Source organism: Neltuma alba, unplaced genomic scaffold, assembly GCF_004799145.2.
Source record: "Neltuma alba isolate B1F8T4 unplaced genomic scaffold, ASM479914v2 tig00013037_pilon, whole genome shotgun sequence".
NCBI classification, from domain to species: Eukaryota; Viridiplantae; Streptophyta; class Magnoliopsida; order Fabales; family Fabaceae; genus Neltuma; species Neltuma alba.
Window position 1 is genome coordinate 19,685 of NW_021637383.1, and position 26,989 is coordinate 46,673.

Sequence of the window (26,989 nt, forward strand, 5' to 3'; positions counted from 1 at the left end):
TTTGTCGCCGCTGAAGACTTTTCAGTGGCGACAGATGTCGCTGCTGAAAGTGTTTTCGGCGGCGACATTGTCGCCGCTGAAAGTATCTTTTAACAGCGACCTTTTTAGTCGCCACTGAAAGTTTTCAACCACGGCTGCTACGGCAGCGACTTTTCAGAGGCGACTTGTCGCCGCAAAAAACTTTCGGCGGCGACTTTTGTACTTTCAGCGGCGACTAAGTCAATTTTTTTTGTAGTGGGATTGATTAGTTCTTAATACTCATTGGCCCTCAAAAAAGCATGAGGACAGGATTCTCTAATAAATTGTAATAGTGTATATCATCTTCCTTGATCGCGGCAATAATGAGGATCTCCTTTGATTTGTTTAAGCTATGGTAAGTGTTTCAAGTAGTCAACCCGCTGGTTCTCACCTTATCTTCTTTGCTTTTGTTATTGTTTCTATCGACTGAGATTTCAAGTTATTAGATATAAGATAGAGATGAAGAAAAGTGCCATTTTTCACGTTTGTTTAAAGTAGAAGTAAAAAATATGAAGTACTTATTACGTTTTTCTTTTTATGTCAAACCAAAACAAAAATAAAAAGTCAGTCAAAACAGAGATAAAAAGACTGTGTCATAGTAGTAGTGGACTTTACTGTCCTATTTGATACGAAACATTAAAAATGAGAGATAAAGACTAGAATTGTAATTGAAAAAAGTCACTAAAAAAGTCTTTAACATGAACAATTACTTGTTACATGGAATTAGGCAAACCCATGAAGGTAGAATTAGAAAATATCACTTTCCTCCATGATATTCCTCAATCCCACATATATGAGTTTCTTTAATATCATATAATAAGCAATCTCTCATACCTAATACTCTTTTAATAGATTTTTTTCAATCCCAATCCCAATTCTTCATTTTCAATGTTTCATACCAAACTATGCCTGAGTGTTTGGGACCTCTTCAAATAATTACTTTATGTTCTACGAGACAAAGTTTCTATCTTATAGCACAAGAATACTTTTTGTTATTAGGTTAATCCAAACTGACACTCAATAGCAAATTCATCCAAATCTAAAAATTGATTCCATCAAACTCTTGTATAAATAGTAAAGTCCAAGTCCTTTAACTAGTTTTTCTTTCGCCAACTGACATGCAGCAACATTAGCAAACGAGAAAATTGCGTCTCGTTTAATCTTGTTCGTTGGCTTCAGAACATTTGTTTTCAATAGAAAAGGGATTTAGGGAGCATTTCTTTCTTAAAAATGCTCCCATTGGTACTCATTATGCTTGATCTTTCTTTTTTTAATACTTATGTTTGAATTTTCAAATGGTCATTTTTTGTACTGAAAAAAATTAAAAGTGAGTTTTGAAAATAGCAAAAGTGTAACGCAAAAATCAAATGGGTAATGAAAAAGATAAAGGTTGATTACTAGAGAATTTTAAAAAGAAAAATCTCTAAAAAAGACCCTTAAATAACCCAAATTCTTATTTGGTTTATTGAACTTATCAAACTCCTAATTAGGTCACATGACCCGAAAAAGGATTTTAAAATTTTATGAAATGACTCTAATGTTCTTTCATTAGAAACCTAAGGAAATGAGAATTTTCTATCATTTTTAAATTGGTAATTTAAAATTCAAACGTATTGACTATGTAATTGAACTTGTTAATTTTTAAAGTTGTATTATGATCATTTTTATTTAAAAATTTATTGAAAGTGTATATTGAAGACAAAAATTATTAATTTAGAATTAAAATATATTAATAGTGAAATGTAACATGTTACTTTTTAAGGTTATATTATGATTTAGTTTTATTCAAAAGCTTACTACAAGTGTTATGGGGACATAAAACTGTTAATTTCGAACTGAAACTTGTTAACTACGTAATTAAACTTATGAATTTTTTAAGATTGTATTGTGATCAAGTTTTATTCAAAGACTTGTTACAAGTGTGTTATAAAGACAGAAAGTTATTAATTTACAATTAAAATGTGTTAACTGTAAAATTGAACATCTTAATTTAGAATTTTCTTTTGATTTCTAATGAAATAGACATTATAGTCGTTTTATAAAATTTTAAAATTTCTCTTTAGGTCATATGACTTGATTAGGTATTTAACAAATTTAATTACCCAAATAAGAATTTGGATTATTTAAGTGTCTTTTTAAGAAATTTTTTCATTTTAAAAATATTATTAATTATTAAAAAATTAAGATATTAAATATGAAGGAAATTAAAAAGGGCCTTGGTCTATCTTTGAAACTTAAAAGCTCTAAAATTCAAGGTCTTTATATGAAATTCAAATATCATTTCCCCTGGTACATATCCAGTCTTGCCCGCCCCTCGCAATTTAGAGAACAAAGCGGCAACAATATATATAAGCGAGATAGACTAATGGGAAGATGACGGAAACATGATTTGGATTGATTTAGAGAAAACAGAAGAAGGCTGGGGATGCAAAGCAATTCAAAGTCCCGGTAAGTCTTGAGTTTTGAAAGATGATTGATTTACTTTTCTTTTCCTAGTAAAATATTGCAATTATATTTACTAGGCGAAGAAGCAAACTGACATATTGCAACAAAATTTAGTTCGGCGATGTCTTTTGTCATTTTCCCCAGCTTTTCATTCTTTTCCACAGCCTTTTCTAAAGATATTGTATCACACAGCCAAAAATTTCAATATGCAAGAGCAAAATTATATAACTTGCATATAAAGTTATTTTCAAAGGTCAATTAGTGCCTAGTTTGAACCACGATGACGATTTCTTATTTATGAGGTAGCTGGAGAAGATAATGGTGATGGTAAGGAGTTTGAAGATGGTGGAGCTGATGATCAAAACAGAAATTTCAATAAAGTTCATTATAGAATCAGTGAACATGACCAATCTCAAACACTTAAAAGACAATGTCAACAGAAGTTTTCAAATACTTTGATTACTATCATCTCTGTCATTTCAAATTCCTTACCATCACCCTTCGCTGCCATAGAATTATTAATATTTGACTTATTTTTGTTTATATTTGATAGTTTCAAACCACCAAATATGAAAGAATTACTTGACAGTTCTTTGTTAATAACTATTAAATAAGATCATCTTATTTGAAAATGAAAAATAAAACGGCTTCATTTTTTATTATATATAGTTATTTTGTATTATTTTGGTTTTTATTTACGAGACAATATAATCATTGATAATAATAAGCGAATATAATATTAAATAAAAAATTATATTTATGGAATTCAAAATCCAACAAATTATAGATAAACATCATACATTTAATAAAAAATTAATCACTTGAACACTCTATGCAAAGGAACATTGTCTCTCTTTTAGCATTCTAAAAGAAAATTCCACAATAATGTAGAAGAACATTGCCACAGTCCATGGATCATGTATTAGTACTTTCAGTCACTTCGATCATAAAGGCAGAATCATCTCAGATACCTTCATAATAGTACACTATTTTATTTGATTCATCTCAGTATTTTATATTAGTAAATCTGAAGTAGTGATTTTCTTCTCCAGCTACCTGATAAATAAGAAATGGTTATCATGATTCAAATTAGACACTAATATTTTCTGACCAAAAAAAAATTAGACACTAATATTTGACGTTTGAAAATAACTTTGCATGCTAGTTACATAATTTTATTTGTTCTCTCGATTAAAACAACAAAAACAAAAACAAAAGCTGCATTGGTGCTAGTGCACATTGAAATTTTTTAACCATGTGGTCTTTGTGTCCCTTAAAATCTTGGTCTGTGTCCCTTAAAATCTCATAATATCTTCACAAAAGTCACGGAAAAGGTTGAAAAGTTGGATAAAAGGACAAAGGATAAATAAATTTTGCCACCATGTCAGAGTTTGCTTCTCCTTATTATAGTTTCGTCATACCTTGGATGTTGTATTAAAACACACAAAAAAAACTATGCCAAACTTTGTTATCCTCTCAGATCTTTAATGTGTATCATATTGGGAAACAAAAGTAAATCAACAATCCAGCTTCTAACAATCTAAGGTTATAAGTAAAATCGGACCGACACCTGCTATCTGTAGAAGAGCATTCATTCTCTTCCTATCTCCGTCTCAAGACAAAGAAAGACTAGCATACAGAGACGTAGGGCTATGAGAGGGTTGGGGATGTTTGGTTTCTCCCAAAAATTCTCTTTACAAACACTTTCGGTCAAAATAAAATTTCTTTTATGTATTTCATACACTGTAAAATTACTTTTAAAACTATGATTTTGTTTTCATCCAAACACTTTTTAGAGCAAGAAACATCAAGAAGGAGGTGAGGAAGAATAAGAGGCTTTGAATGGATCAGGTAAGACATCCGATCGTGTTCCTTTATTCTAACGAGATTAAAATGTACTATGAATTGCAAAAAACGCAACATTAAGATGCATTTTTTACAATTATAAGCCAATATATCACTCATTAATCTCTTTTTTCAACAAGTCCATGATGAAATCTAAAATCCAGGGTAATTTCATAACAGAAATTCAAATGCAAGAACCGACAAAGCAACGTATCCATACAAAGCATGCAAAACTAAAAACTAGAAGGGAATTGTTGGTATACATGTAGATGTCCCCATTCACTTATTGCAATAAATTATATCAACTACTAAAAATGCACTTTTTATAGCATGAAACTCCCACCCACACACAACCCCACGCCTATGGATGCAATTCCTTAACATAGCTATCGTCTACAACATTTTAAGAACAAAGCCCATCAATGATTGGATGGCGTGCTCTACACATGGCTTCTAGAGGAATAATTTTTGGCATGGTGATCCCTCCCCCTTCTCTCATATCAATTCTTTCCTTACTTGCTCGTTTCCAATCAAAGCACTGAATTAACAATCCCAAAGTTAATCCTACAGTTCGTTGAGCCAATCCTGAGCCAGGACATGCTCGTCTTCCTAACCCAAATGGAATCAGCTTGTTTGCTTCTCCTTCTTTCTCAAACCTCTCTGGCTTAAAACATGTAGGATCACTCCACACTTGGGGATCTCTATGAATTGCCCAGGCATTGATTAATACCATAGTGCCTCGTGGAACATTATATCCTGCAATAGTGCAATCATCTGAAGCCTCATGTGGAACCAACAATGGTGCAGCTGGATGCAGTCGAAGTGTTTCAGAGACAATCCTTTGCAGGTATGGTAGTTTCGAGATGTCCGGCTCATCTATTAATCGTTCTTGCCCTATATATGTGTCTATTTCTTTCTTTGCTTTTTCTAACACATGAGGATTGTTCAATAAACTAGACATTGCCCACTCTAAAGTCACAGCTGATGTATCCGTTCCAGCAAGAAGCATAACCTACATAACAAAATTTACACACAAAAAAAATCATCATTACAACTAGACTAAATTTAATGAATGCTCACACAAAATCAAGATTTTGCAAATCTGCTACAATGGTGGGGTCTGCACTTCAAAAATCCAGTGAAACGCTGAATTAAATAATCCCGTTTCTTCATGTACTTAATCCTATCATAACCAATTTTTTTTTTTAAAAAAAGAATTTATTGCGGCATTAAGATAGATCCTGTAATTTTTATTTCCTTTTTACGGTCCCGCTTACAAGTTATTGCAGCATTATTCTCAAATTCTTCCCTCCTTGACTATACTTCCAGTAGTAGCCATGGTTTAACTATTCCGAGCAAATCTCAAAGAAAAGAAACTAAAAGATATCCCCAAAAACAAAAAAGGGCGAAACGGGTACGGCTTTACTTACCAAAATGAGGCCCTTAATAATTTGATCCGTGTAGTACTCAGGCTGCGATTCTTGGAGGCTCAAGAGATGATCGATCATAGTATTTGCTCTCTGATTTGCATTTCGATGCTCATCAATGAGTCCTTGCAAGAACCCATCGATTCTCTTGGCGAAACTCTTGAGCCTGCTCTCCAAGTGAGCAAAATCAAACCACCTCAATATGGGCAAGAAATCAGCAGGGTTATTTGCCCCTCCTAGTGGCACCAACTCCTTTATCATTTGTCGAAATTTTCTTGCCTTTTCCACATCCTCTACCTCACAGTCGTCTCCCCAGTACCTTTTACCTGAAATCATTCTCATTATAGTGTTGAAGGTCATCTCTGAAAACCTTGATTTCATCTCCACTTTGGCGAACTCCTTATGTGAGTCCTGAGCAAGCTTTTGCACCAAGCGCTTCATCTCGTCTCTTCGCATTTCCGAGAATTTGTTGAGACGGTGGGTCGAGAGCACCTCAATCGCCGTGATACGGCGGAGGTTGCGCCAGTGGTCACCATAGGGAGCGAATACTACGGTGGTGCAGTTGTAAGAGATATACTCACCTGCGAGAAAGCGGGGCCGATTTGCCAGGACGATGTCGTTTTTGGTGAAGCATTCTTGGACTGCGGACGGCGAGGAGACAACGACGACAAGACGAGAGCCAAACCAAAGAGAGATGATTTGGCCATATCGTTGAGAAATCCGGTGAAAGGCTTGATGCAGTGGTTTTCTGAGTTGGTGGAGGTTGCCGGTAATGGGAAGAGAAGGTGGACCAGGGGGTATGTTTTTGAACTTTTTATTTTGGAGGAAGAACTTGAGAGTGAAGATGAAAGCAAGAGGAAGAAGAAAATAATAGAATAAGAAGGAGCTCATGGTCTTTTGACGCTTCTTTCTCTTTAGGAAGTTTGGTTTAGTGATATTATTGTTATATATAGCGGCTTGTGTTGCGTTTGAGCTTACGTAATGCTTCATCAGTCTTATATCCAAGGGATGTCCTTAAACAATAAGTTCCAGTTACCTCATTTGATAAGGTTAAACTTAACTATCCACTCGTCTAGTCTTAAATATAAAAGTTGGGAGTTGATATTGATTATAGATAAAATATCTAAATCTATTTTATTTCATATATTTATAATTTTTTTCAACTAATAATTTTCTTAACTCATAAATTGATATATAATCTAATTAGAATACATAATTAATAAAGTAATATACTGTTCCAGAAAACCTAAGAGCTAATTTGAGAGTTGATGTTGGTTGTAAGACCTATTCAATATTTTTATTAATTTTATTGATATTTTACAAACAATAATTAAGTAGAGGAAGGAAAGGAATTAATGATGATGATTACACTACAAAAAAATATGTCAATTGTAGCGGTTAAAGTGACACATTTCTAGCTGTTTTAACCGCAACAAATAACATTTGTAGCGGTTACCAAAACCGCTAGAAAACTAGGCGCAAGAAAAAATTTCTAGCGGTTATGGCACCGCTACACATCATGGTCAAAACGCTAGAAACTTTCTAGCGGTTTTTAACCGCTAGAAAATGTTTAAAGGAAAAAATTTCTAATGGTTTTATAACCGCTAGAAAATGTTTAAGGGAAAAAACTTTCTAGTGGTTTTACAACCACTAGAAACATGCTAAACCAAATCTATTTTGCCGGGAATTAAATAATTTCATTAGCACGCCGAAATTTCTAGCGGTTATAGAACCGCTAGAAATGTTTGGGAAATTAAATTTTCCAGCCAATTAAATTTTTGGAATGGCGGCAAAAAAATTTTCTAGCGGTTTGAACCGCTAGAAATTTGGGCGCAAAATTTAAATTTGACGAAATATTTGTAGCGGTTTGGAACCGCTAGAAATGTTTACCATGCCAGAAAAAAAATTTATGGTTTTTCATATTATAATTTTAAAAACCATTAAATAAATTATGTTGAAGAATTTTTTTAATTTGTATAATTAGTTATATGTTACATTTTATATATTTAAATTTTGTAATAAACAATATATAATTAAATTATGAGTGTGTCAAAAGAAGTGAATTTAATTTAATAAGATAATTGAATTGAAGATGAGATAGTTTGTAATATTGAACTTATAGTGTTAGGTTGAGGAGTATTTGAATCAGTTGAGGAGGGCGTGACAAGTATGAAGAAGAAAAATCTGAAAGAAAAGGAGAAATAAATATGTTAGTAAATTTTAAATAAAAACAAATAAAAGATACAATGAATTATAAAATAAAATTCACTTACCATACAGTAAAGAGAAAGAAACCACCATATGAGATAGTAAGAAAAAAAGAGAGAATTATGAGGAAGAATAGGAGAGGAAAGAAAAGAGATGGAGTAAATGAATGTAGAGAAGATATGGTGTTTATAGAGATCAGCGACACATTTGTAACAGTGTTTTTGTAGCGTTTTATTGCATTTTGTAGCTGTTAGTCATTTTCTAGCGTATACCTAACCGCTAGTATTTTGTAGCAGTTATTTTTGTAGCGGTTATGTAACCGCTACAAATTTAATTTTTTTAAAATCTGAACGAATTTTAATTTATAGATATGTATTTGTAGCGGTTAACAAATTATAATTTTTTATAATAAATTTGTAGCGGTTATGTAACCGCTACAAATTTAATTTCTTTTATTTTTAAAATCTGTACAAATTTTAATTTATACATATGTATTTATGGACGAAAAATTTTGTTAATAATTTATTTTGGATGCTGCTATTCTCCATCATCATCCGGTCTGAAAGGACACATTTTAAAAAAATTTGTTAAATTTATAATGTATTTGGAAAAAATTAGTAATTAGTAGTTAATTATTTAAATAATTTAAGAAAAGACGTGTTACCTGATAATTGGCAAATTATCATCTCCTTGAGGAAAGAAGTCTTCAAAATTCGAGGGTTGGAAGGGTTCACTGTCGTAAATAATGTCACCATCACCCATATCATAAAGATCCCGTGGCTTGAGGTGAACGACCATATTCCAGTCTTTATGTTTCTCGTCCTCGACGTAGTAAATTTGGTGTGCCTCAGAAGCAAGGATATATGGCTCATCATCTTCAGATGCCCCCGTATGAATAAGTCTAGAGAAATTAACTGAGGTGATGCCCAAATGGTCAGTAGCGAGTCCCCGTGAAGTTGTCGTATTTGCCCAGGAGCACTTGAACAGTGTCACGGTGAAAAGCTGGTAACTCAACTCAATAATGTCAATTAGCTTTCCATAGTAAGTGACGCCTCCAAAGCGCATATCGCCATCACTACTGCTAGCATAACATCTCGTTCCGAATGTCCCGCAAACTCCAGAGTTTTGTGTGAGCAATCCCTGATCACGTCCAACCGTACAGAACTTGAAGCCGTTGACATTGTACGCGGTAAACCTTCGTGCATGGTCTAACGGACCGAGAGAAAGAGCTTTGAATTCATCTATGTATGGGCTGTTGTCATTATGTATTCGACGTGTAAACCAACTGGGAAACTTTTTGTGGACTCTTTTATCAATGTCAGCAGAACGTGCACGGCCCCGTAGCTGACGCCTGAGATAACTCCTAAACTCACTATAGTAAAGTGTAATTTGTTAGAAGAGTTAGTAAGAAACAAATATAAAGTGTAAAAGCTAGTGAGCTTATATGATATATATACTTACTGCATGAAGGGTTCAACTTGGCTGCAATTTATCAAAACGTGTCTGTGTGCCTGGAGTTTCTCTATAGGAGTGAGTCTGAAGAATTCATATCCTCCAACTGGTTTCCCAACAGGAGGAAATAAAGTTGACGTGGAAGGACCAGGAGGAGAATCATCTACGCGACGCAGGCGGTTAAAAGATGTCTCCATGTCATCAAAGTACCTCGAACAGAAAGTTAGGACCTCATCTCCGGAATAACCTTCTGCTATTGACCCCTCAGGCCATGCCTTATTCCTAACATATGATTTTAATTTTCCCAAGTACCTGTAAGTTAAAATTGCATTAATAATTACGAGTAAATGAAAGAACAATGTGAAATTTAAAGAGGCGGGAATAAAAGATAATCTAGTACCTCTATAGGGTACATCCATCGATAGTGAACTGGACCAGCAACCTTTGCTTCTCGAACAAGGTGGACAGTCAAGTGAACCATAACAGTGAAGAATGATGGAGGAAATATCATCTCCAAGACTTTTCAACCCAGTAACCTTTCGAGCCTGCAGATCGATACACCTTGAGATGTTGCTAGAATATCCATCTGGTACTTTTATGTTCTTCAATGTCGAGAGGAAGATATCCTTGTTCTGCTTTGTCAAGGTGAATTTAGCTGGTTGAAACTTGTCGTTTTCATCAGGCCAAGCCTCTTCACGAATTCCCCAGGCCCGTAAATCTTTTCTAGCTGCGAGATGGTCTTTAGACTTTCCAGCTTCATTGAGCAACGTATATAGCACATTATCGCACACATTTTTTTCAATGTGCATAACATTCAAACTGTATCGTAGCAAATTAGATTCCCAATAAGAAAGAGTGAAAAATATGCTTCTCTTCCGCCATTGCATAGGTTGTGTATCAGATGTCCCACGAGATCGTCGTCCCAATCGTTCGGGATCCACACTCTTACCAAACTCGACATTAACATCTTCTAACTGCTGCCAAAATATCCATACCAGACAAAGTAACAGGAGGATCTCTCTTCTCCTGTTTCCCATCAAAGCGAATCCGTTGCAATCTAAGTCTGTGCTTGGAATCAAGGAACCGTCGATGTCCTATGAAGCACCACTTGCGACTGTGTGGAAGGCGACATGGCACAGAATCAAAATTGCACTCAGGACAGGCCAACCCAGTATGCACATTCCAACCAGACAAAGTTCCCAAACCGGGAAAATCACTTATTGTCCACATCAAGGCTGCACGGAGATTGAATAGTTGCTTGTCATGTGAGTCATATGCCTCAACACCATTCATCCATAGGTCGATCAATTCGTGTATCAACGGTTGCAGGTATACGTCAATATCATTTCCTGGTGCTTTCTTGCCAGGAATGATCATGGAAAGCAAAAAGGAGCTCTGCTTCATGCACATCCAAGGTGATAGATTGTATGGAATTAACACCACCGGCCAGATACTGTAACTTGTGCTCATGTTTCCGAAGGGATTGAAACCATCGGTTGCCAATGCAAGACGTACATTTCTAGGATCATTGGCAAAGTCTGGAAATTTCGCATCAAATGCTTTCCACGCCTCCGAGTCTCGTGGGTGCCTTAACCTACCATCTAGATTTTCCTCAGTCGCGTGCCACCTCATGTGCTGAGCCATTTTTGATGACATATATATTCTTTGCAACCGTGGTTTCAAAGGAAAGTATCTAAGAAAATAATATATTAAAAATTTAAAATACCGAATATTTAAATACTAAATATCGACTCAATTTAAAAAAATTGATGACATAATCAATTGTTTTAAGAATTTCAAATATCGAATATTTAGAGACGGAACAAGTAACACACTGTAATAATTTGTACCTGAGAATTTTGGCCGGTTTCTTCTTTTGCTTCTTGCCCTTCCGTACCGACTTATAGCGTGACGTCTTGCATCTCGTACAAATCTCTTTGTTGGCATCATCTCCCCAGTATAGCATACAGTCGTTTGGGCATGCATCTATCTTCTTATAGTTCAAGCCAAGCTTGTTAATAATCTTTTTTGCTTCGTAAAAAGATGGAGGGAATTCAGCTTGGGGGAAAGCATCTCCCAGTAATTCCAGCAACATGGACATCGCCTTGTCAGTCATACCGCACAAGCATTTGATGTGATACAGCCTCACCAAGAATGACAACTTCGAATACTTTGTGCACCCAGAATAAAGAGGCTTGTCAGCTTCGGTCATGAGGTCAAAAAATTCCCGAGCAGTTTCGTTTCTTAGAAACTCCGGTTGAGGTCCCTCTACTTCATCTTCGTTGGGATTCGGGCTTTCGTGAACACCAAAAGCATCACGCACAGCATCATTCACGGCATCGGCTTCATCCACTCGAACTCCCATCCGTGAAACTACTGGAACTGACTCAGCACCCATATCTAGCCGTTCCCCATGTAGTTGCCAAAATACGTACTCTCGCGGAAAAGGCTTAAAGATTAAATGTTCCCTAACAATATCTTTGGGATGCCACTTTTTGAAATTACATTTAGGACAGGGACACTGAATCTTACCATTTACGGCAGCATTGGCGAAAGCAAAATCCAAGAAATAGTTTAGACCAGCCAAGTATTGCGGAGTCGACCGGTGCAAGTTGATCCACGACCTATCCATCACTAATATTGCTCAAATTTCGTGAAAATATGACACAGGAAGCTCAAAGAGAAGTTAAAATGGAATTCAGTTGGAGTGCTTCAGCTTATAAAGGAGGCTGTGAACGAAGTGGAACGATCATTTTTTGTAGCGGTTACAAAACCGCTACAAATTTGTAGCGGTTTTAACGGAAATTTTCATTTTCCAGCGGTTATTAACCGCTAGAAATTCAAAATATCGGTTACAAACCGATAGAAATTTCTAGCGGTTTTAACGGGAATTTTGTTTCCAACGGTTTTGATATTTCTAGCGGTTAAAAAACCGCTAGAAAAGTATGTAATTTTCTAGCGGTTTTTGAATTTTCTAGCGGTTATGAACCGCTAGAAAATTCATAATTTTCTAGCGGTTTTGTAACTGCTAGAAAAGTTTCGCGTTGTAATGAGATTCTGTTGAATTTTCTAACGGTTTTAGAACCGCTAGAAATATTTCACCGTTATTTTTTTGCGGTTTATTAACCGCTAGAAATGATATTATTTTTAAATATTAAATATAAATATTGCGCAATAAATTAATAACATTACAAAAATAATATTTATTAAATTAATAAATGATTATAGAATTATTTTGATTAATTAACATGTTTAACGTGTTTAATAAATTGTAATGTTCATGTTGTAATAAATAAATAAATATTTCAATATTAATTAATACTTGACATAAATAAAATTATAGAAATAAAAAATAAAGTAAACAAATAAATATAAAATTTAAATAAATATCTAAATAGTATAAAATCATAAAATCAAAATTCTAATAAAATCCTATACAATGAAAGCAAGATAAATCATGGGTGAGGAGCAGAAGCAGCATCATCGTGATCATCCTCTGCTGGATCCTCCGGCTGGGGGTGGGCAGGCCGCTCAACCTGCTGGGACTGGACTGGCGGATGGGGGGTAGGGGCGGGACTGGTGGCAGGTGTAGGTCGGGGATCTCAGGAATCGAGATGTTTGGAGCTATACTGACCACCACATGACGCATAGCCGTAGCAGCTGCCAAGAGCTGGTCAAGCTGCGCCTGGAGCTGACGATCACGCTCCTGCAGCTGACGACGATCACACTCCACAATCCTGGCCTCCATCCTGGCCTCGATGCTGGCCTCTAACTCATGTCTGAGCTCCTCTCGCAACTCCTCTGAGGATGAGGAACCCGGCCGCTTCGCTCTCGCACTCGCCTGAGAGCTCCCGGCAGTATATGAAGGGTCAGCGCCACTTGAGCGGGGCAACCTAGTCGACGTGTAGGTCCAAGTCCAAGCCCGCTAACTCGACCAGGGTGCTGCGGCCGGCCACGACCCGCTAAAAGTGAGGCGGTGGGATCCAAGGCAGACCCCTGAGACTCACGCAACTCGGTATCGACCTGAGTCATCCGTGCCTACCAAAATTAATATAAAGAAGTTAATTATAATATAATGATATTTACACTGTGATATTATATTAATATTTAATTTATTACTTACCGCTATCTCCTCAACCTCATCCGACGCACGCCCGTCTCGAGGTCTATACACCATCGGCCACATCTCGCCATAAGTGGCCGTGTATCCCCGCTCCTGCCGTATCTTTTCCCTCTGTAAATGAAATCAAAGAAATAATTAGTTACAAATTAAATACATATACATATTTAATAAATTTATTTCAAGTACTCACAATCTCGTCATAAGTGATCGCAAAGCTCCTAGATCCAGCCCTATGATGTATCGTCTGATGCCTGACGCTCCTAGCATTTCTCCTAGAAAGAGCCTGAAGCAAAATGTAAAAAAATTAAATTAAATTAGTCAAGTCGGATAAAAAATAAAGAAATTATAATTAATACAATATTATCATACCATCTGGTCAGCCGTCATCCTAAAATAGACGTAACTGGACCAGTCTTGCTCCGGGACTCCACCAGGTACATCTGCCAGTATCTCCTGGAGGGGCCTCGTCCCGTCACCTTTCTTCTCCCTCCACAGGTCGGCCCTCCTGTTCTTCCATGCCATCCCAAGCCTCTTGATCGTGTCAGCCCTCAACTCCTCCCCAGAATAAATTTACTCTATGATTAAAATAATAAATTAACTAAATAACAAATTATAAACAAAAATTAAGCAATTTCAATAAAAATATTTAGTTTTTAACTAATTAAAAAATTATAAATAAAATATAAATTATATCAAAAACAAATAATAATTAAACAATTAAGTAATTTAAATGAAAAAATATTTTTACTCAACTAAATTTAAAATTATTATAAGTAATAAATTAATGAAATCAATAACAAATTATTTTCATTTAACTACTTTTAAATAATTTAAATAAAAAATATATATATATTCATTTAACTACTTTTAAAAATATTATAAATAACAAACAAATTAAATAAATAAAAAATTATAATCAAACAATTAAATTATTTGAAAACAAAATATATAATCATTTATTTAAATTAAAAAAATGATAAATAACAATTTTATATTACCTTCATCATTTCCCAACCTTGCTGCTTCTTCTCTGAGGTGATCTTCTTCCAGTCCTGCACGTAGATGGGGAACAACGTCCACTGCTAACCAAGGAGGCGCACGTACTTGTTGTACAACTGGCCACCTTTCTTCGTCGGTTGGCCCAACTCATTGAGCGGCTCAACCACTCGTCCGCTCGTCATCATCGACAGCTCTTTGGCTGTCAGCCTCCTATAGGACCTGTTCCCCTCAGTGTTTACAAAATTTAATTAAGAAATAAATTATATATCAATGAATTAATACAATTTCTATATAAATTAAATACTTATCAAAATTTAAAAAAGTTAAATAAATACTTACCGACAAATTCCACCTCAAAACCAGCCTGATGTCTGGGAGCAGGACGCTGCGCAGCCTAGGGATTCTCATTCCCCTGATCCTGTTCCTCCTCCTCCTCTTCGTCAGCAGCATCAGCATCAGCATGAGGTTGCTCATCCCCAGTAAAATGAGCCTCCTCAGTCCGCTGAATATCATCCTGCTCCATAAAACTGAGGATATCCTCCTCGCTGAGATCGTAATCATGAATGCTGGGGAATGGCTCACTAGCATCATGATGAACCTCACTGGGTCCAGCTCTCTCAGGATCAACTGGCTCCTTCCCTGACCGACGACTCATCCTAATAACAACAAATAGTAATTATTTATAAATAAAGTAAAACGAAAAATTATTTATAAGCCACAACATAATAAATTAAATAAAATAAAACATAAAAATAAAAATTATCTATCAATAAATTACTATTACTATTTCTACCTGAAAATAAGGATCTGCAACTGAATCAGAACTCGGATATATTTTGTGGAGAAAATTCAACAGAGCTTCGCTTCCTGAACGATTGAAAAAGTGAAAGTGAGGGGGTATATATAGGCCGAGCATTTCTAGCGGTTTTTGTCAAAATCGCTAGAAATTTCTAGCGGTTCTGGGAAAAACCGCTAGAAAAGCCTAACGGTCACCAAGCGCCTCGGGAATTTGCACAAATTACTAGCGGTTCATGTAAAAACCGCTAGTAATTTCTAGCGGTTTTTACATGAACCGCTAGTAATTTCTCTCGGTTTCAAAAACTCCTCGGGAATTAAAACGTTTCTAGCAGTTCATGTTCTAACTGCTAGAAATTTTCCTTATCTAGCGGTTTATTGGTCTGAACCGCTAGAAAATAAACGCTACAATTTTGGCGCCAAGTTCCCGCCAAAACCCAGGAATTTTTCTAGCTCTGATTTTCTAGTGGTTAGGTTATAACCGCTAGAAATATGCGGGCAATGGTCAAAGCGTCGCTAATTTGCAACGGTTTTTCTTAAAACCGCTAGAAATTTTGGAATTTCTAGCGGTTTTGGTTGAACCGCTAGAAATGTTCCGCTGCTAACTCACCATTTTCTTGTAGTGTTAAGGTGTTTTAAAAAAAGATATACTATCATATTAACTGATTTAACTAATATTCTTATCTACTTAAATTTGTTAATTTGATTAGATGAGTATTTAATTTTTACAATCCACTGAAATGAATTAAATAATTGTTATGTTATATCAAGGACTTGAAAGAGGATACTGATATTCATCTCCATGTCGGATCAGCTTCCACGGAGAAGCAATTAAAAGAAGGCACCGTTTGGGTGACACCCCAAACCATGGTTTGGGGACCCAAACCATGGTTTGGGTGATAAGTCACCCAAACACCCACCCAATTGCACAAACCATGGTTTTGGAAAAAGTAAAAATTTATATGCTGGAGGAAAAAAAAAAAGAGGTGTGTGAGAGCCTATAGGATATGTATCTGTTATTCTTTTATAAACATATTTTATAACATATTTAATCTTATATTTTATAAATAGATATACATATTAATTATTTATTAATTATATTATCTTATGTATTATTAATTATGTTAATAAAAATATATTATTAACAATTTTATTCCTTCAAATTAAAATATATCATAAAATTTATTTTTTCTGTAATTATCATATTAACTTTTGTCTTTTTTTAGTAATTTGTATATATAAAAAGTGCTTCTGATAACAACTATTCAAACACTCTCACTTCTCAAAATCACTTTTCATAAAATCTATTCTTTTCAGAATCTATTCTTCCCAGAATCTATTTTCCAGAATCACTTTTCCAAACCACGGTTTAGTTTCATCCAAACACACCCGAAATCTTCGTCTCTGGTCAAAAAAAAAAGAAAGAAATCTTCATATCCTTACAAATACTGATGATTACATGTGTGAATATTAATCCCTCAGGTTTTGTCATGATTTAGCGAGGGGTTAATTGGCTCCTGAGAGTCAGCGAAAATTGTCCATGTCCTGAAATAATGACGTCGTTTTGTTTGTCGCTGCGTGATTGAATGTAGATTTTGATAAGGATCTTGTCTTGTCCGGGACTGGAAGAAGCACAGACTCTATACACACACACGCTAACTGTCAACCTATCACGTGCTGATGTGAACACATTGGTCACAAACAACGCCAAATATTTTTGCAAATTTTCTCAACATTGACACGTTGGCTCATGATGAGGATGGCACGAGGATCATGTCCTCGTTAAGTTACAAAAAAAATATTCCTCCGATTCTTAATATAAGACCCATTTAACTAATTTGATTATATTAAAAAAGTTAGATAAATTAGTTAATTATAAGAAAAGTGACACATTTTTCCTAAAATACCATAATCATTTTTCTTAATACCCCCTCTCCCTCTTCTACTTGATTATGGTTGAAGGAGTATCTATAAGGGTAATTTAGAGAAAATTGATAAATATGATAAATGAGTCTTATATTTAGGATCAAAACTAACTCAAGAATTGGGTCCTATATTAAAAACCGGATGAGTATTTTATTTTAAGTTTTACATTGACGTATACATTTCAGTTTTACATTTTTAATACATTGTCTTCGGATAGGGAGTAATTTTTTATTTTTTATTTTTTTTGCCAGCGTATAGAGAGTATTAAGTAAGTTTAGTTACTTAAATATAATAAGTGAATTTTTAATCCTTTTAACTTTAATACCATTGGTTTTGTTAAATGAAAAATGATCACTTAGCAAATTTAAATAGTAACTCTGTAATTAAACACTAAGAAAAATAACTAAACAAAAGTTGTAAATAATATGAATGAGGGATTCTATACATTTGTTTTACCAAATTTGAAATTTGAAAAACGTGGTCATCATTAATTGTTATTATAGTAACTAGCGAATAAAACATAGCGAAAAAGGCCTTATTGATTGCTAAACTATTATAATAAATTTGTAAAAATGCTATAGTGAAAATTTTAAAAATTAATGATTAACTTATATATATACTATATCTGATCCTTAATATAAAAACTAATTAATTAAGTTGAGTAAATTGAGAAAATTAGTTATTTTAGTTGTTTGTAATAAATATATGTTGTTTTTTTTAAAATACCCTTGGTAATTATATATATCAGTAAGAATTACCATTTAATAAAACCTTTAACATCTACAACTACTAAAAAGACTAGTTTAGAGAAAAAAATGGATAAATATAAAAGACAAAATATATTACAATCATATAAATTGAATGACAAATTAATTCTAATACACCTTCTGTCTTTAACATAGGACCTAATTGTTAAGTTAAATTTAGTCCTAAATATAATACCTATTTCTTATATTTCTTAATTTAAGTTAATTTTAGACCTTATATGAATACTCCCTCAACTATAATCAAGTAAGTGAGGGAGAGAGGACATTAAGAAAGATGATTATAATGTTTTAAGAAAAACATGTTATATTTTTTATAATTAACTAACTTATCTAACTTTCTTAATCTAATCAAATTAGTTAAATAGATACTCCTCCGGTCCTAATTATAAGACCCAATTGACTTATTTGAGGAGATTAAGGAAGTAAGTTAAATTGGTTATTTATAATAAATAAGTGTTGTCATTCCTAAAATATCCTTGCTAATTAAGTATATTGGCTAAAACTATCATTATTAGAAGGATTATCTTGGAAAAAAATGCATAAGTATAAGAGACAAAATGGATTGGGTCTTATAATTAGGACCAAATAAAAAGTCAAATTGGGTCTTATAATAAGGACCGGAGGAGTATTATATTAAGGATTGGAAGAGTATTAAAGACTAAATGTGGTATTATTTTTTATTATTTTATTAAGAAATTCCATTGGCTCAAAGGCCTCAGCCAAAGTTTTGGCATCCAAATGGCAATGGGATCTCGCCCGCGCTTGCGGGCCTTGCCAGCGAGGGGTTGTGAACCTTTTTTTTTCTCGCCCAAATAAGGGCATCTGCGTTTTTTTGCTTTAATTTCAATTAAAAAAACATAAATGTTTGATTGAAAAACGAGAGGAAACTAGAAGGAGCTATGTTGGCAAGAAAATACAAGGATTTATACATTAATTTTTTATTAGGGGTTAATATAATATCTAATCCTTAAAATTTGGACATATTTTCATTTTAGTCCTTTAAATTTTAAACTGATAGTTTTAATTTCTCAAATTTAGTTTAAAACATTAGTCTTTAGACATATAATGATTTTAAATTTAGTAAAGTGTCATAAATAATATTAAAATAATGATACTGACTAATTACATAGCATATAGCCGGATCTCATGTGGACAACAGAAAGGGAAAAAAGCCAAGAACAAATTCCCCAGTTTTTCTTCCTCGTTATTCGTTTCAGGACCCATTCATTGTATTACGTTTTGAGAATTCATGCCTTTTTGTATAATCCTTTTCTGAATTGCATTTTGAGAGCTTGTTCTTTCTTTCCTTATCTACAAGATCCAGTTAAGTGTCATCTGATAAGTCCACATTATTACTTTTATCACAATTTATGACATTTTTACAAATTTTAACACCGTAATACTTGTAAGGACTAATACTTTAAGTCGGATTCAATTTCAGAAATTAAAATTGTAGATTTAAAATTTGAGAGATCAAAATTAAATTGGGGTCAAATTTGAAATTTCATACCCAAATTATATTATTTTCAGTTTTAATTATAAAATTTTATTTATAATTAGGATGAAAGTAGTATTAACTTTTTAAATAATAACAATCAATCGCCTCGGTCCCCGCAACGACGCAACGCGTGTAGGTCTATCGCTGCGCCATGATCAGGCTGAGTGGACCACTCTTAGGTCTGAGCTAGTCTGATTTTATGATACTTTTGGCAGTGTACCGTTGGCTTTTGTTTCCTATTGGAGTGGTAGACAAGAAGACGAAGAAATATTTTCTTGGATCCTAAACAACCGTATACCACTTCGATGCTTAATACATGAATCACTTCAATGCCACTTTTATGACGTACGGATCAAATTAGAAAACAAATACAACACCGACTCTAAATATAAGTCTTCTATTTCGAATCAGAGTGAGTATTAAATAGCTGGTCAAAAAAAATATTAAATATGCTACGATTACTGACTTACGTTTATAACCAAAATTTCTCTTACAAAATTATATTTATAACCGGAGTAGTATGATGTAGACGTCGTTTTCATCCTCATTATATACACCCAGTGTTGAAGTTCCAATTACGTCATTTCATCATAAATGCCTAGACTTCGATTTCCGGTCTGCTTCTCAATTAGAGGTCAAACTTAGCCATATTGATTGATATTTATTTTTAAAAAAATTGAATGATGCTACTTATGCTTCAAGAAATTAAATTTTCAGCCTATATAAATGTATCTAGATCTGTTGGTAAAAAAAATACTTCCGTATGGTATTCAGACTCAATAAAAATATGTGATAAAACAGACAAATGGATTTCTATAATGATTACACATGGGAACATCTGGATAGTGATGAGTGGTTTTTAAAATTTTATTCCTTCATATAGGACCTAATAATTATACTGATTTTGGTTTTAAATATAAGATATATTTTTTATATCTATTAATTTTTTCTAAATTATTCCTATGAATACTCTCTCAACCATAATCAAGTAGAAGAGTGAGAGATAATATTAAGAAAGATGATTATAGTGTTTTAGAAAAAACATATCATATTTCTTGTAATTAATTAACTTCCCTAACTTTCTTAATCTAATCAAATTAGTTACATAGGTCTTATATTAAGAACCGAAGGAGTATAAATGTTAGGTTTTGACATTTACCCGCACTGCTAAGAAGGGGAAAAAAAGAAGAAAAAGAAACCTATAAAGTTTGAGTTGGAAGGAAACAGATCAGGTAGTAGTTTTTTTTCTATCTTATAATTATCTTTTGATTGTTATATATCTGTTTGTGTCATAATACAGTAGTCTAGCATGAGAACATGTAAGTATAGAGTTATGGATACATACATATTATATAAATATATATATATATTTGCTTGTCAATACTCTGTAAGCAGGCTAGGAATCAGGCCGAATAATGAATGTTTTAAGCCTTGCAGGTCATAACTGATTTAGTACAGTTATAATATAGTTATATATAGAGATTAATGGGTCGAATGTTGTTGAACATGAACCCAATTCTTATATTATTCCGTAAAATTTTAATCAATGTTTATTATAGAGCTGAACCACAAGATAGGGTTCATTAAAAGTAAGTTTTGAAAACTTTAAAATTTTTCAAAAAATATCATTCATTATATAAGATCGAACTCTGTGCTAGAATATGTTTTGGAAACTTTTTGGGAAAAAAAAAATTCTCAGGACTGAAACCCGACTCTTAGTGGTTCGTGATTATATTATTTGACCTCGTTAGTGTATTTAAGTTAGGTGTTACATTCACATTTGGTATGGCATGGTGATCAAATCACCTAGTCATTGGAGGATCACCAAAAGTGACGAGCACCAATAATCTAATTAACCATCCAAATTAAAAGAGCTAATTAATGAGCATTTGCAAAGGGCAACCAAACCAAGCCATCTTGACCCATTCACATAGAAGACGCCACATAAAACTTATTGTATGTCTGTCGCGTAACTTTCAGTTTCCACACAGCAGAGACCAGATTCTTGGATGCACCTTCAATTTTGAAGTAATAGGTCGATTAGAAGCCTTATTTCATGCCATCAGTAGCAATCAAGGTTGAAAGATGTAAATGTCCCAAACCCCAGAAGCCTTATGTCCCTTTGAATAAGCGTGATGAATAACCAAAAAGCGCTGCCAGCGTTACTAGCTACTTCGCTTGTAGCCGAAAAATTGCAATTGCTTAAAATATTGTTCTCAAACTCAGTGAATTAACACTTCTAATTTATCTGAGCTTAAATTTGTAGTTAAGAAAATTGAGTCAACTCACTTATAAGCTTGTTCAAAATACTATTTCTGGTCCTTAGTATAGGAGCTAGAAATCTAATTTGTGAATATTAAAAAAAAACTAGTTAAATTAGTTATTCGTAGTAAATAAATGTTATCTTTCTTGAAATATTTTTGTTAATCACTTGTATTGAAATAATTCTTGTAATCACCATAAAAGTTACTTGAAGGCAAAATAAATAAAATATGATAGATAAAGGAGATTGGATTTTATATTTAGGATCAAATTAAATCTACCACTAGCTCTTATATTAATTACTTAAAGTAGTATAAATTCAAGCAAACAAAGGAAAACGCACTGTTCTGGAGTGAGTTAGATATTTGGATAATAAAACACTAAAGTTGCAGCTTTGATGTACTTTTTTGTATGAATTAATTAATTTCAGTTTTCATTGGAAAAAAAAGGGGAAAACATATACAGGAGTCCTTATAATTCTACTTGATTTTGAATTAGATCCTTACAGTTTATTTTCTTTTTATTAGATCCTTAGAGTTTTTTTACTTTAATTATTAGTCCTTCTGCTCACGTTCAGTTTGCTGCTCCAAACGGCGTTTGTTTATGTTTAGAAAGGTAACTGCCACGTGGCCGAGCACAATAGTTTAATTTCCAATAATTTTCAAAACCAATTTTCTTTCCGACGGCAAGTGATGATACTGCGCAAGCTCCTTGCTTCTGAGAGTATGCCCAGCTGGTTCTTGTAGAGGGAAACCAACCTTGACTAGTTTTGTCCACCTTTAACCAGTTTCATCACTCTTGATTGTGCCTATGAAATGGCATTTTGACCATGCTTTTCTTTTCATCACTGTTGCAAAAGGGACAAACCTCCTAGGGAGAGAAAATTCAAGAGAGATTACGCACATCTAAGAAAAATAGGAAATCCGTTTCTTGTCCACCGTTACGAGTTACACACAAGCCTCACAACTCTTCTTCGTTATTGTTTCCAAAGCGTCCAAAAACAAGGCCAAACAGAGCAAAAGCTTCGTAGCATTTTGGACGGCCACAGAGCCAAGCAGAGACGATGATGGATTTATTATTGGCGAAAGCAAAGGCAAAGTCCACCGATAACAACACTAATAGGAACATGAATCTTTTAGATTTCTTCTTCTCCGAAGACGATTCTGCCGTTGCCGACAAACCCAAGCATTTTTTTCTTCCCTCCAATCACTCGGTTCCTCCTTCAAAAGAAGTCGGGGCTATCTTCTCTGTGCAAGATCTGGCAGAGAGAACTATTAAAAGCAAGGAAGTTGCGGAGCATCAAATATGCCGTCGGAAAGAAAATCGGTTTTGAAGACTATTGAAAACCAAACTCTTCTGCTTGACCACATGGCAATCACCTCTCAGATAAACAAACGCCGTTTAGAATGGTAAACAGAATATGAGCAGAAGGACTAATCATTAAAGTGAAAAAAATTTTGAGGATCTAATTAAAAAAAACTATGGAGACCTAATTCAAAATCAAGCAAAAGTATAAGCACGTATATGTTTTGTATATGTTTTCCCTAAAAAAAAATATCCAATGTGAGGCTGCAAGGACGAAGTAGCAGTAATACTCATTTTTTAATTGATTATGTGTTGTTCAGCTCGAAAAGATAAAAAAGAATTGGTTAGGTGATAGGCATTGGCCAAAGACATGAGTGTCAGTGCGGTAATTGGAACCTGGGAATGGGATCAAGTATATCTACGATTAATCAAAACATTACGTAAGATCAAACGCAACACATGCACACGTTAAATAATATATATGTGTATATAACATTATAGTCCTGTATTTTTTTTATAAACAACAACTATCATTATCTTTTTATTTCTAAATATAAATAATATTTATAAGTTGTTTTAAATTTTTATAACAAGTTCTTTGTTTTATTCCTATTAATTATTTATTTTAATATTAATATATTTATTATCTTATTTTTAAACTATCATTTTTTTTTTGGGTAATAAAAGAGGCCTAAGGCCCAAAAGTACACTTAAGACAAGACAATTCCAGAAGAGTTCAAAGTCTGCCTAGACCATCATCTTTCTCTATTCACATTTTTTCTTTTTATAATTCTCTTTATTATAATAATTTTTTATTTTTTTTCTTACACTCTTTTTCTCTCTCATAAATAAGGATATTTTAAAAAATTAATTTTTACTTATTTATTATTTTTAAATAATTTTTTTATTTACGTAATTAAATTTAAAGTTATTTATAAAAAAGACGGAGGGACTAATAAACAAACGCAACACCGCTCGACGTGTCTTCATGGCTCAAATCCATTGGCATCATTAAACGCCTCACAGAAAAGCATCAAACAATCATGACGTCCTTGCTGTTGTGCTAGTTTAGCCAGCTGAACAAATTTCAACATGTTCTCTTTTCTGGACTTCCCGTCACTTATAAATTAACTGGGGTAAATAGGAAAAAGAATTAAATTTTATAAAAAATGGGTCCTGTCTCAAATTTTGTGACTTGCAGGAGCATAACACTATAACTTATAAGGAATGGAGAAAAAGAACTTTATCCAAGTGTTCCCATGTGTCTGATGTATTTTTTATTAAAAAAAAAAATTTAGATGAGTTAAGTTTCAACAAATTCGTCAAAACTAAAATATGCCCCAAAACTTAAAGAGTGTTTATAGAAGTATTTACAAATCTTTCATTATCACGGCTTTTGAATTTATAATTGAGTTATGAGCAAACTTCTTAGTCTCAAATATATTTGCGTGAAAAGGATAGTGATTTTTAGATAAAGGCCTTATCAACATACACATGTATAATAATGGAGCCACAGTGGAAACGACAAGTATAGACGCGTACCATCAAGAAGCCGGATCAAAATTCGATACGAACAGTGAGGGATGTAAATTTCCTTCAAGCACAAGTCGCAGAATTCAATTTTTAATTGGTTTGCTGATAAGTATTAAATACTGGTCAAAGATAAAATCCATCGGCCACGTGAACAGCAATACAGTGAGAAGCTTCAAGTGAGCAACAAGACAACGAATAATGCGTATCAAATGACGTATGTAACTTGGGGAACAGATCTTTTAATATTTTATCAATGGAAACATTACGTAAGATCAAACGCAAAATCGCAACACATAGCAGCTATTTTATGTATATAACAGCAGCACACTTGTCTCCATGAATCAAATCCATTGAGTACTCCACCAAACGAAAGAACCAAACAATGATGATCACTTTCTTGTTCTATTATTTCCTTCTTTTTCTTGCTTTCTTCTTCTCTCTCAACCTCTTCGTTCAAAATAAGAAGTTCAAAAACATCCCACCTGGTCCACCTTCTCTTCCCATTATTGGCAACCTACACCAACTGAAAAAACCACTTCATCACGCCTTTCACCGGATTTCTCAACGCTATGGCCAAATCATTTCTCTATGGTTTGGCTCTCGTCTGGTGGTGGTTGTGTCGTCGCCTTCTGCAGTCCAAGAATGCTTCAGCAAAAATGACATCGTCCTGGCAAACCGGCCCCGCTTTCTCGTCGGTGAGTACATTTCCTACAACTGCACCACCTTAGTGTTCTCTCCCTATGGCGACCACTGGCGCAACCTCCGCCGCATCACGGCAGTTGAGGTGCTGTCCAACCACCGTCTCAACAAATTCCTGGAAATGCGAAGAGACGAGATGAAGCGCCTGGTGCAAAAGCTTGCTCAAGACTCAAGTGACGAGTTTGTGAAAATGGAAATGAAGCCAAGGTTTTCAGAGATGACGTTCAACACTATGATGAGAATGATTTCAGGTAAGAGGTACTGGGGAGATGACCATGAAGTTGGGGACGTGGAAGAGGCAAGAAAGTTCAGAGAGATGATAAAGGAGTTGGTGACATTTGGAGGGGCAAATAACCCCGCAGACTTCTTGCCCATATTGAGGTGGTTTGATTATGATCACTTGGAGAGCAGGCTCAAGGGTTTCGCCAAGAGAAGTGATGGATTCTTGCAAGGACTCATTGACGAGCATCGAAATGCAAAGGAGAAAGCAAATACTATGATAGATCATCTTTTGAGTCTCCAAGAATCGCAGCCTGAGTACTACACGGATCAAATTATCAAGGGCCTCGCTTTGGTAAGTAAACAAAACTGTACTTTGTTGTGCCTTTTGTTTCTGTGATATCTTTTGTTTTCTTTTCTTTGAGATGTGCTTGCAACTTCTGTTAAGTTGTGGATACTGGATGTTTAGATTTAACGATGGAAGAATTCGAGGATTATGCTACAATAGCTTCTTTGCAGAATTGTAGAAAGGCAAAAGCTAATAATTATAAGATACGAATGCTGTTCAAATATTTCTTGCTTATGGTAGGATCAAGTAGATGAAGAAAGGGAAAATTATTTCAAGTTTCATTGGATTTTGGAAACGTAGACTTCGAAGATTGACACAGAATTGCTAAACTACTCTCATTATATCTGCTGTTAAAAGCCATCATATATTAACTTTGCTATGCTAATCTTGACATGTAGGTTATGCTTCTTGCTGGAACGGATACATCAGCTACGACGTTAGAATGGGCAATGACTTGTTTACTAAACAATCCTCATGTGTTGGAAAAGGCAAAGAAAGAAATAGACACCCAAATTGGGAATGAACGATTAATAGATGAGCCAGACATGTCAAAACTACCATACCTGCAAAACATTATCTCTGAAACACTTCGATTGCATCCTGCTGCACCATTGTTGGTTCCACATGAGGCTTCAAATGACTGCACAATCGCAGGATACAATGTTCCACGAGGCACTATGGTATTAATCAATGCTTGGGCAATCCATAGAGATCCCCAGCTGTGGAGCGATCCTACAGGTTTTATGCCGGAGAGGTTTGAGAAAGAAGGAGAAGCAAACAAGTTAATTCCATTTGGGTTGGGAAGACGAGCATGTCCTGGATCAGGTTTAGCTCAACGAACTGTGGGACTGACTTTGGGATTATTGATTCAATGCTTTGAATGGAAACGAGTAAGTGAGGAAGAAATTGATGAGACAGAAGGAGCAGGGGTCACCATGCCAAAAGTTATTCCTTTGGAGGCCATGTGTAAAGCACGCCATCCAATCATCAACAAGCTTTCTGCTTAAGAAACTCTTGTCGAGGATATGTAGCTAAATTAATAAGGGATGGCATGTGTATGTGGAAATTCCATGGTTTAGAAAGTGCCTTTTAAGTATTCGGTACAGTCTACTTGTATGA

The 26,989-nt window shown here is 34.3% G+C and overlaps 2 protein-coding genes across 4 annotated transcripts; one reads left to right on the forward strand and one right to left on the reverse strand.

The window, feature by feature from the left end:
* Positions 1–4,711: 4,711 nt before the first annotated feature.
* LOC114733884 (cytochrome P450 81E8-like) lies at positions 4,712–6,205 on the reverse strand. The gene is made up of 2 exons (XM_028921374.1): positions 5,739–6,205; positions 4,712–5,320 (listed from the first exon to the last, which is right to left on the reverse strand). The coding sequence occupies exons 1-2, from the start codon at positions 6,189–6,191 to the stop codon at positions 4,712–4,714; spliced, it is 1,062 nt and encodes a 353-aa protein (XP_028777207.1). The 5' UTR covers positions 6,192–6,205.
* Positions 6,175–26,989, forward strand: LOC114733883 (cytochrome P450 81E8-like). Of its 3 annotated transcripts, none has more exons than XM_028921373.1 (3): positions 6,175–6,206; positions 25,431–25,876; positions 26,269–26,989. In XM_028921373.1, the coding sequence occupies exons 2-3, from the start codon at positions 25,439–25,441 to the stop codon at positions 26,875–26,877; spliced, it is 1,047 nt and encodes a 348-aa protein (XP_028777206.1). In that variant the 5' UTR covers positions 6,175–6,206; positions 25,431–25,438; the 3' UTR covers positions 26,878–26,989. The 3 variants fall into 3 exon arrangements, with proteins under 3 accessions (XP_028777206.1, XP_028777205.1, XP_028777204.1); XM_028921372.1 differs by lacking the exon at positions 6,175–6,206 and adding an exon at positions 6,493–6,579 and having other exon boundaries at positions 25,067–25,876; XM_028921371.1 differs by lacking the exon at positions 6,175–6,206 and having other exon boundaries at positions 24,943–25,876.